Source organism: Budorcas taxicolor, chromosome 16 (genome assembly GCF_023091745.1).
Source record: "Budorcas taxicolor isolate Tak-1 chromosome 16, Takin1.1, whole genome shotgun sequence".
Classification (NCBI taxonomy): domain Eukaryota; kingdom Metazoa; phylum Chordata; class Mammalia; order Artiodactyla; family Bovidae; genus Budorcas; species Budorcas taxicolor.
The window spans coordinates 34,076,511-34,088,054 of NC_068925.1; the positions used below are offsets into that span (position 1 = coordinate 34,076,511).

The 11,544-nt window shown below is 43.8% G+C and overlaps 1 protein-coding gene across 2 annotated transcripts; it reads right to left on the bottom strand.

The window, feature by feature from the left end:
* Positions 1 to 2,343: 2,343 nt before the first annotated feature.
* ZBTB18 (zinc finger and BTB domain containing 18) lies at positions 2,344 to 11,238 on the bottom strand. 2 transcript variants are annotated; one of them, XM_052653509.1, is made up of 3 exons: positions 11,188 to 11,238; positions 8,414 to 8,497; positions 2,344 to 6,046 (listed from the first exon to the last, which is right to left on the bottom strand). In XM_052653509.1, exons 2-3 carry the CDS (start codon positions 8,424 to 8,426, stop codon positions 4,464 to 4,466), a joined length of 1,596 nt encoding a protein of 531 aa, XP_052509469.1. In that variant the 5' UTR covers positions 8,427 to 8,497; positions 11,188 to 11,238; the 3' UTR covers positions 2,344 to 4,463. The 2 variants fall into 2 exon arrangements, with proteins under 2 accessions (XP_052509469.1, XP_052509470.1); XM_052653510.1 differs by lacking the exons at positions 8,414 to 8,497; positions 11,188 to 11,238 and adding an exon at positions 10,804 to 10,922.
* Between the last annotated feature and the right edge of the window lie 306 nt (positions 11,239 to 11,544).

An 11,544-nucleotide genomic window follows, 5' to 3' on the forward strand; every position in this document is an offset into this window, starting at 1 on the left:
CTTTAAAAAAAAAATTGCTTTCTTTTTAAAATAAAAATGGTATTATTTCTAGTGTTTTTATGTCAAATGACATTAAATAAAAGGACCGAGTTTTCCAGTCCAGGATTTCAAAATTCACACTTCCTCGATCACTGTACCTCATTAGTTAAGTTTCAAACATTTAAATAGTTACAATGAAAATTTAGATCAATATCTACAAATTAAAACTAAAATTTGAGTTTCCTATCCAGATGTATGTGAGTTTCCCTCATATTAGAAATGAAAGCATGTTTTAAGCTTTTATAAGAATAAAATGTAGTCATACAATAAATTTTGAGATGGTAAGATTCTTTTAAAAAATTCTTATCTGGTACAATAGGACTTTTAAAGTCAAGTTTTTATGTTTTGTGTTCTATTGATCAAACTTGGGAGATTCAAGATTCTTTAAGTTGTATTACTTCTGAGGTTAAGAAAACCAATTATTTCTTTAATAACAGTTCAAAATTTTTGTTTTACCTGGAAAAAAAGTATTTCAGCCATTTTAATGTGAGCTATTATATGATTTTAATAAAATGTTCACCTTTTCCTAATCTTTCAATAACTTGTTTGTAGATCATGTCTATTGGAGAAAAAAAAACTCTATTTGATTCACCTATTAATCTGATAGCATAATTAACTAGAAAGGAAATCCAAAACCAGTATCCTTAACACTGGATAGCTCTGGGATATTCCCTAGGGTACACCTTACACACAAAGCTGGGCCCACATTAATCTAGGGAATAATTATCTGAACGAAACAGATGTTTTCAAAAGTAAATGAAACCCCATATTTAAAGTATACTTATATGTCAGCCCAGTGTCAAAGGTGAGATCAATTTGAATGGTTTCCAATGTGATTACATGACCAATTAATTTCCTTTTTTAAAAATGTAGTGAATGAACAACTGATTCCTTCACTTATCAAACATGGTGATTTGTGTAATTTGTTCGTTTTGCAAGAAGTATTTTAAGGAGTTATTTCTTCCAAATTTCATGTCAAAACACCTTCTAAGTGCATCCAGCTAAGTTTAAAATAATGCTCATTTAAAATTAGATGCTAGTCTGTGGAACTAAATTATAACTCTCAACATCTTCTGAAAGCTTCGAGACACTCTGACCAGATAGCATAGGAACTGAAGACACAGGTCCTACTCACCCTCCCATAACTAACCCACCCACCCGTAACTAACTGCCCAAGAAATTATTTTTGGAACTCAAATGTACATTCCCCTTTCATGTCAAACAATGTTTGGTTGGTTAAAACCAAGTGAGTTTCATGTAACTGAATCCTGTGTCAACCAAAAAAAAAGGGAAAGGTAGGATCCCAAGTAGTATAGTAAATTACTGATGGTGCTTTATAATCTTTTGGGATTCCCATCCAAAGACAACAGGGAACTTACATATGGTACACTTTCAAGCTCCAGACCTTATATATTATTCCTATTGAAATTAAGAATATTAACCTTACTATGGGTCATTTAATATAAATGTATTTAATTTTGACAATAATCATGTAAAACTGTATTTTCATAGGTACCTTTAAGGATATCCTGGAAGAGTATGGACAACTATCAATTCCAGAATTTGTAAAAACTCTCAGGTTGGTGCCAGCCTTGCTCACACTTAAAGACAACTGGACCCTCAGCATGTGTGTTAGTGTTCTGTCGATTCTTTAGGTCAGCCAGCATATGTTTCTCACCCTGACAAGACCCATCAGGCAAGCATGAAGCTGGGACGATCACAAAAATTAGGGAACAGTTTTTTAAATGGTTGCATGTACTTAATCACATTTTAAAGTTAAAACTTAAGAATTAAAACCTGAGAACTTTTGACTTCTCCCAGCAACAAAGAGGATGTATACAGCTATTCTTGAACAATCAAATGCCTGCTAATTCAATTGCCTAAAATTCCAGTCATTAGCCAAGCAGTTTTCCAAATTAAGACATCCGGTCTCCTACAATTTTCCACTTAAGCCAGAACACAGAAAAATAGATTTGACCAATCAACTTAAGATTACCCATGAAAATATGACTTATGGGGTATGGATTAGTAGTTGTACAGTGTATTATGAAAAATCTATGCTGCCATCTTCACGTTCCTGATCCAGGTTGTAGAAAATGGGTCACATTTTTTTAAATGTGCATTTAGTATCTTCTTAAATGACTAGAAGCAAAATGTCTGAACACTTCTATCTGAGTGATTTAAAGTAATCTAATAATTCATAAACTCTGAATAGAATATTAAAAATAAAGATGCCATGTATGATACATATTTAGGATCTATATAGTACATAATCACAATTTTGAAAACACAAAAGTTCTCAGTTCATATAATTTATTGCAGTTAGCACACAGTTTAAAAATTCACCAACACACCAATAGTACAAAACTAAACAGCATTATAAGTTATTCCCCCCTCAGGAAAATAAAACATACTATGATTGTCAAAGCTAGATGTCAGTCTAAGTTTTAGAACAAAGGAAGAATGTGAAACTAATAAAAGGAAAAAGCAATCACTCACAATGACCACAAAAAGAAAATCCAAAAGAAAGTCCGTTTTCTCACAGACATTGATTGTCTTCTCTAAATTAATAAAAATTATCTTAACATAAACTGTACTTTAAAAAAACTAGAAACTCTTCAAGTAACTAAAGATAATGCTCCAAGGCCATTTTCACAGCTTTTTTTGTTTGTTTGTTTGCTTTAAATGCCATTACAGCCAAATTAACACACATTTGACCAAATATTTCCAAAACAGTCCAGCAACACACAATGGAGTTTTCCATTCAGTATCTTAAGCACAAAAATAGGCTATGTTTACAGTAGTTAAGGCGATCAAATTTTAAACAAAAGCAATTTAAAAAAAAAAAAGGGAAAAACAGCAAACGTTTTCCATGCTACTCCCATAGACCTTATTTGTAAGTGCAAGACAGGAAAACAAACACTGTGCAAAATGCTTTTGCCCTGTGTGCTGGTCATTAAAACCACACGTTGGGCTGCAGCCTCTGCTGCCGAGATACACATAGTCTACTAACCCCCTTCCCCGTGTCAATCAAGGCAGTCCAGTCCATTCAGCCTGGGGCTTTTTCAGTCCATAGAATCTTTTCATGAGTTGGGGGTGTGGGGGGGATGGGGGAGGGGATGGGGGGTAAGGGATGGAGGGAGGAAGGGAGGAAGGGAGGGGAAAGGAAGGAGAGAAAAAGAAAAGGGGAGGAAAAAAAAAAAAGAATGACCTATTGTCAATTTGTGCAGTAGTTACTCTAAAAACGCTCAACTGGGTAAATGTGTACATCTAAACTTTGAGCTGGCCTGGGTTTTGTGCAATTAGAAGTTTTGTTATAAATGCACACTGCACATGCAGATCTTTAAGCCATTTGTAAACATTTATATTTTCCTTGTTATGTAGCGAAGTTATCAATTTGCAGCTTAAGTTTTTATTCAGCTTAACAGTTTCAACTTAAAGACAGTGGGAAAGTCAATTTAAATTATATAAAATAAAAATAAAAACAGTGCATTAACGTTCTTCATAACACCAGGTTTTTTTTTTTCAAATGGTGCTATTTCTCTAAGGAAATTAAATAATTTTAAACTCACTCGTTAAAGTTATACAATGCAAACAAAGACAAAAAATATATTGAAACTCATGCATTTCTGTAGCGTTAATATTTACTTTTCAAGACTCAACTAAGAGCATCAACACAACCTGTCAAGTCCTTTGACACCCCCCCCAGCCCACGTAATCAATTACAGTATACAATAACAGTAATTCACATTTTTCAACACACAGTTCAACACTGCTGAAGCTGCAATATCCTTTTTCATCCCAAGCAAACCTTCACAAAGACAGCGTCCCAGTGATCCCAGTGTACTTTCAGAATTTCTCTCATTGGGAACCGTCAGAAAACCAGAAGTTGCCACAGAAAGTTTTAAGTCAACTGCTTGTTTAAAAATAGATAATCCAGCATTTCAGAAATTTTCCATTTGGGTCTAAAAGCATTCAGGTTTCCAACAGCCAGAAAAGATTCATGCAATTTGAGACATATAAAGAGGCTAATAAAACTGGAGGGAATTTCTACTTTTAAAAAAAAGAAAAAGTGGGAAAAAGGAGAGAGCTCAAAAGACACCGCAGTGCTGACAAAACAGACCCTATGAAAGCATTTTGTGATAGGACGATTTGTTTCAAAGGTTCTTATTGGCTTACTTCCCCTACCCCCTCGAAAGAAAGGAAGAAAAAAACACCTCTCTATTCTCCGACTTGCTCTAAAGTTTCTTTAATCAGGATGCTAAATTAGTGAGATTCTCATGCTATTCTAAAGTGCAAAAACAAGTTAATATCCCAACCTTTCAGTTCCAGGAAACGAGACTGCTTTTAGACCGTACCACAACTATATAGAGATCTATTTATATATAGGTATATATATATTATTTATATATATATATATAAAATTATTTCCAGAGTTCTTGAGAGCTATCTTCTAAGGTCCAGTCTCTGACCGCGGGCAGGCTCAGCGCCTCGCTTTTGACCGACAAGGAGTTCACCAACTCACAGTGGAACTTGCGGATGTGCCGGTACAGGTCCCCGGACTGCGTGAACCTGCGCTCACACCACTTGCAGGCGTGCGGCTTCTCGCGCGTGTGCACCACGGCGTGGCGGCTCAGGTTGTGCGAGTACTGGAAGCTCTTGCCGCACTGCGTGCACGTGTAGGGCTTCTCGCCCGAGTGAGTCCTCTCGTGGCGCTTCAGGGTGTACATGCAGGAGAACGTCTTCCCGCACAGCGAGCAGGTGGGCACGTTGACGTCGGCGGCCGGCTTGCTGCGCAGGCCGTCCTGCTCGCGGAAGTGCGTGCTCAGGTGGATCTGCAGGATGTGCGGGCTGGGGAAGACCTTGTTGCACAGGGGGCACATGAAGATCTGGCCGGCCGGGCTCAGGATGTTGGAGACGTAGGGCAGCAGGCTGCTCTCCATGCCGCCCTCCACCTGGACCCGCTCGCTCTCGGGGGTCATCATCTCGTCGTCGCTGGCTTTGTCCTCCCGCTCCAGCTCCCTCAGGACCGAGTCCTCCCTCAGAGGAGCCAGATGGGCCGGCTCATACTGTACCCTGTTATTAGTGCTCACACTCTCTTTCACAGTGCTATGTTCCATGTCATAGTCATTAGTGCCAACATCACTCTCATCACAGGAAGCCTCTTTCTCCACCTTCACCTGCACCAGGTTGCTTCTCAGCACGTCCTGTGAAGAGAAATAAGAGCTGTTCAGATTTTCAACTCCTGAAAGGCTGGACTTGACAGACAGGTCCAGCACACAGTCAACATCTGCCGAATCCCTCACGGAGGTGACAGACCTCTGGGACAAAGACTCTGTTGAGCTGCAGGGGCTGGCTACTGTTTTTCCAGCTGCTGTGGCGTGTGGCTCTGCCTCTCCGCCAGCCTGGGGGATGCCTGCTGAGTCCGAGGGCAATCGCATCCACATGTTCCCAGGCTCGGCCGCCAAGTCCCTTTTGCTGGGCAAGATGTTCAGTTTCTCATCTTCCCCTTCATCTTCATCACTGGGCAAATCGCCTGCCATGTGGCTGCTGCCATCCGAGAGGCTCTCGACTTTGTCCGAACAACTTGAAGCATCTTCTTCCTTTTTGGTGCTGTCTGCCTCCGTGGTGGCTTTCTCTTTCAGCTTCTTTTTGCAGACTTTGACAATGTCATACATGTGGAGATAACTGGCAGCTGCTAGCACGTCTTCAATGGGCAAGTCTTTGAACTGGAGTTTCCCTTCATACATGAATTCAAGCAGGAGAGCGAAGGCTGGGGCTGTAACAATGTCGCTGTTCAGATGAACAATGTCTCTTTTGTCCAGCTGGTCCTTGTAAAAGAGGTGGAAATACATGCTGCATGAAGCCAGTACAGCTCGGTGCGCTCGGAACTGGGCATCTCCCACCAGAACAGTGCAGTCACAAAGAAAACCCTGATGTCTCTGCTCGCTCAGACACTGCAGCAAATGTCTACTATGGTCTGGAAACTCCATACTGTCTTCATAACCTGGGAAGAGAGAAATTTCTCATGAGAGTCTGGTTAGGAACAACTTTTCAATGCTCTAGTCCCCACTTAAAAAAAAAAAATCAGCTTGGGCCTCGGAGGTACATGTCCCTGAATTTTAATCAGGCTTATGACCCAAGCACTACCAAATCACACACACACACACAAAACCAAGTGTGAGAAGAAAAATGTACGCTTTCGAAACTTCTTACTCCAGCCAAACAGTCTCTGATGCGTCTCCACCTTCCCTGAACTTTTAGTCAAGTTTTAAAAGTCTTCATTTCAATACAGTCTTACTGAGAGTACGAATTTAGGTCTCTTTCAGAAGAAATTTAACTAACTCTAATCATCAAATTATGTCCTACAAAACCTACAAAATAGTTTTATTTTCAAAGGGAACAACTCAAATAATGAACAAAGAAAAGTCGAAAGTACATTCTGGAAGATTCAGAAAACTTGTTCAACCATCCTTTTTTATTACTTTGGATACCTGACTGCACTTAGAAAGCACGATTTAAACACACACATTTGGCTGAATCAAGGGAAAAAAAAAAGAAATCGCATAATTAGTCCAGAAATCAGCAAACAACTTACTTTTAAAGTCAGAGTGTTAAAACAACAAAAGCCTTGTGTATAAAAACAGATGTTAATGCCTTAAGATTTGCAGGTATAGCACACATGTACGAGATCAGAAGGAACTACACGAACAGATGGAAAAGATCATCCTTACTATGAACAAATCCAAAAATTTTTTTTATGAATTAAGAAAAGAAATGATTGTATTTCTTTGTAAAATCTGTACATTTAGAATATTAAAAACCAGAAGGGCTTTATTTAACTCTGAAAATTCTCATCTTAACTTTGATCTGTTGCATACCAAAACGAGTTCTATATTAAAATACAAACTTTTAAATAAAGGCATATTACATTTAAATGAAACTCAAAAGCTGTACAGGTTCGACATACCAAAAAAAGCCTTGCTAGTAAAAGAGAAACTATTTTTTTTTTTTTTACTCTGCCATACCTCAGTCAACAGAAAATACTTTGTTTCAACATAACTTGATATATTCTGTTTTCCCAATAGCCTTTATTCTTTCAAATGTGCGTTGCTGCCCTTAGTTTCTGGTGAAAAAGGGTAAAATGGAGGGTGGGGAGACGCAGATGTACAAAGGGTCAAAATTCAACTGCAAAATTCAACTCCTTAAAAATAAAGAAAGCCCGACTTCCCCTTTCCTATGACCAGAAGCAAGGTTCCACATCATCCAGCTCAAAAAGTGCATTTGGGGAATGGATACATATTAATTTAGTATTTAAAAATTACTTCCCTGCTGCTTCTACACTTTGCCCAAGATGGACTAAAACTTTCAGCCTAACCCAATACATTCTGCAAGATGCCACTGCTAGAATAAACCAAGATTTACAATACAATCACTTTAAGTGCCCCACAGCTAACATCAATCCTAATCCTTGAGAGGGCTAAAAATAAAGATTGGAGGGCAGCTCACAAGGTAGCCGTGATCAAATTAGGAGGCTGAGAGGACAGAGAGGGACGAAGAAGGAAGCTTATAAACATCTGATCCAGCTGACTGTGGCCATATGGCAGCTGCTGCCCAGATAAAGAGATTAAGAATAGAGGAGTGCGATTACAGCTGTCTGGCCAATTCAGGCAGCTCAAATCTACAAGTTCTAAATTAGTCGCTAACACAAAAACTCCTGCAAATAATTATCGTTATGCTGAAATAAAAGATCTCTTAAGTATATATTTGAGAGAGAAATGAGGAAACCAGTCAAACTATTCTCTTGGGGACAAAAGTTTTTTTTTTTTTTCTTTTCTTTTAAAAAAAACCTTTGGTTTCAAAAGCACTACAGCTGTATGTTTCAGTGAGTAGTGCTGCTGAATGTTTTGAAGAATAAAGTTTCACAGTGGAATTAATTACACAACAATCTAGCTTCTTAACTAGAATAATCTTCTCATACAAGTTTGAATGCTGGATTCCAAACAGTTTACTGTTTCTCTCCCCCCCCCCCACCACCTCGACTCCAAAAGCAAAAGGAATCTAAATAGCAGTGAACAACAACAAAAAAGCATTTTAATCCGAAGTGATCTCAAAAAGAAGTATTTCAAAGCCTTTCTTAACATCTCAAAACTTGAAATATTCTGTAAAGTTCTTTACCGCTCAAGCAAAATGGGATAAAAATTAAAACTAAACAAGCCCAAGACTTTCAATGCCAATAAGATGTTCATTTAATACTCAATTCCACATTTTACTCCTAAACTGGATTAGAAAAGTAATGTGATTTTTTTTTTAAATTAAATATACAAAACACCAAAACAGAAATATGCTCAATCTAATCTCTTGCTACTCCTACCTTTAGGACACATAAACCTGATTAAGTCTTTTCCTCTGAGTCTCGCTGGCTCCAGGTCTGTTACATCGGTGGAAAAAAAGCAGACTAAGAGAGACAGATGCAAAGTGGAGATGATGTTAGAGAGGAATGAGATACCTTCTCCACCACAGATCCGCACACACTAACTCCCTGTCTGTGTGTTAGAATAAAAGGCTGAGGGATGGCAGGCTGTCAGCTGCTCTGACATCATGTTCAGATGGAAATGCTACCTCCAGCTGTGCTCCTTTTAATGCCATATGCTACTCCTCTACACTCCTGCCACCAGCTTTTTCTTAGGAGAACTTTTCTCTTCTGTTAGTATAAACAAAATACTTCAAAGTCTCCCTTTTTTCCCCCCAAACTTTCTAACAGAAGAAATTGAAAAACTCAGCATATGGAGTTCTACTGTATTTATGGAATAGCAACACTTCTGTCTTAAGTTGGTGGACTGGCTTACATACTGACAGCACACTCTTGCCACGGTGCTATTCAGGAAATCCAGATTCACTTTTATTCAACTCCAACATTTAGTTTCAAAGGCAGCTTAGGGATATTTTTAAACCAACCCATTTGACATCTCCAGTCCCATTTCAACATTATTACGGCACTTTAATTTCTTTTTCTCTGCGGAGAGAATGGTATACATGTCTCAGGATGTTGGAAGACTATTCAGAACTATGACTTCAACCTGGTTCTCATGATTTCACCCTTACATAACTACTTATCTACAACTACCTTCTCCGTAAAATTTCTCACACTGCCAGTTAATGCAAATTTCAACTCTCAGTATCAACAAGCTGAAACTGCACTTTCTGAAATCCTGGAAAGTACTTCAATGAGACAAATTAATGAACTGATAACCTGCTACAGCCACCTAAAATGAATGCTGCATCTGGGTATCTGATCCGACTTTCCCCTCAGAGCAGAACTTTGTCTTCCCCTTGATCTGTGTCCCATAACAATCTTTTTTTGGGTCACTCTGTAACCTTCATGATCACAAGAAAATCTTTCAGGGAGAAAGGGGGAAGGGGTGGGGGAACCTAGGTCTAGCAAGTTAGGAAGTTTTTTAGCTACATGTGCGGGTCTTTTCGAATGGCTGATGAAATTGTAAAGCATCACGGGCTGGCCCGACCCGTGCCCTGAAAGGGGCTGCGACATCTGTGAATGTCAAATACGTCTGCACAGGCTCCTGTGGGGGTGAGGAACAGAAAAGGCTCTGGGGCCTGAGGCGCCAAGTGTCACAGTCTTGGTGATAACCACTCTGTTCTCATTAGAAAAACCATGGCCAAGAGTTAAAGAAAGAGTAACAAAGGCCAAGTTTCTCTCTCCCGTGCTTCTTGCTTTCCCAAAGTCACAAACCCAACTTTCTCTAACTTCGCGATGAATGACATAATTATGAATGCTTATTTCAGGAGGCACTCTTTTGAGATAAAATTCCTCAGCCACACCACCTATTCTGCACAAATGCCCTCGCCTCATTCCCATATATCAGACATTAATCACCCCATTTACCCAGTGGGGTGGGGGGGGGGGGGCGAGTGACAGTTTAATGAGTCCCGAGCACCGCAATGGGCCAGAGACTCCCACTCCACAAATCAACCTCTTTGCGCCTCGCAGCCGCAGGTCCGGAGAGGGTTTTGTGAGGCTGCGTTTTGTTTTTCAAGGAGGTGGGGGCAGGGGTGCGGAGCAGGGAGGCGGCGGGGGTGGGGGTGGGAAGCAATGCAAATTTTTACGTAGTTGGCTGTGCATAAAACACTAGGGGAAAGAGGAAGGTTAAACCACAGGGAAGGAGGTGGAGGGCGTAGAGCCGGTGCAGCAGGAAAACACCTTAAACAGACGAGAAAACAGACCCGGGTCACGGCAACAACAAAAGAAAAGTCGTAAGAAGCCGGGGGAGGGTGGCTGCTACCGCTTCCCTGCCGCCACGGCGAGAGCCCCCGGCAACTGCCCCGGCCCGGGAGGGGCCTCCCCGCGGGCGCCGCCGCAGCTGCAAAGGTCCCCGGAGCCGCGGCCGTCCCGGCGCCGTGCAGCTGCACCGCTCCCAAGCCCCCGCCCCGCGCCCCCCGCCCCCGAGAGGCGCCGCCGCAGCTGCACCGGCCGGAGCGCGCCCCGCGCCGCAGCTGCACCGGCCGCACCCCGCCCGACCCGCAGCTGCGGCGGCCCGGCCCCGCACCCGGCCCCTGCTGCGGCGGTGCCCCCCGCCACCCCTAGCTCCACCCGCACAAACTAACTCCACTCGCGGGGCCCGGTCGCCCTCCCGCCTGCCCGCACTGCCCCGCCGGCCGGGGCCGCACAGCCGGCGCCCCGCCCGCCAGGGCCCCGGGCGCGGAGGGGGCGCCGGGTCGGGGCCGGGGGCCGGCGCCGGGACTCACACGGAGCGGCCCTAAGTCACCGCGTCCCCGCCGCCGCCGTGTCCTCCGCCTCCCGGCCGCCGCTGCCGCCGCTGCCGGACTTGGTGGGCTTCCTCCTCCGCGGGCCCCCCCTCCCTCCCTCCCGGCCCCCCCGCCCCCCAATCCCGGCTCCGTCGCCCGCTCCCCCTGCCCCCTCCCTCCCTCCCGCCCACCCCCTCTGGCAGTCGGAGGAGCGCGGCGGAGCGAAGAGGCCCCACTCTCAACGGCTCCCCATGGCAGCAGCCCAGCGGCGGCCGCAGCCTGCCAGACACAGCGAGGGAGCGAGCGAGCGCGGAGCGAGCGCGGAGCCCGGGCCGGGGGGCGGGCGGGGGGGGGGGGGCAAAGGGGGAGGGGCGGGGGACGCACCACGCACGCACGCGGCGGCGCCGGCCAGATGTTCCCCCCCACCACCCGCGCGCCTCCCTCCCTCCGGGCGCTGGGCTGCTGCGATTGACCGAAAGCGGCCGGACCGGGTTCCCCGCCCGCCTCCAGCACGCAGTCTCCTCCAATAGGAGGGCGGCTTTTCAGGAGGGCGGAGGCAGTGGCGGGCAATCGTCAGACTGGCAAGAGGGCCCAGCCAATGGGAAAGGCGAACTGAAGCTGCCGCTCGCGCGTGCCAATCGCAGACAGAAACTGTTGGGATGGGCGGGTCCGGGCGGGGCTGGTAGCAAGGCGGTGCAGGCGGAGTCGTCGGGCGGGCGCAGCGGCGGTGGCGGCAGCGGC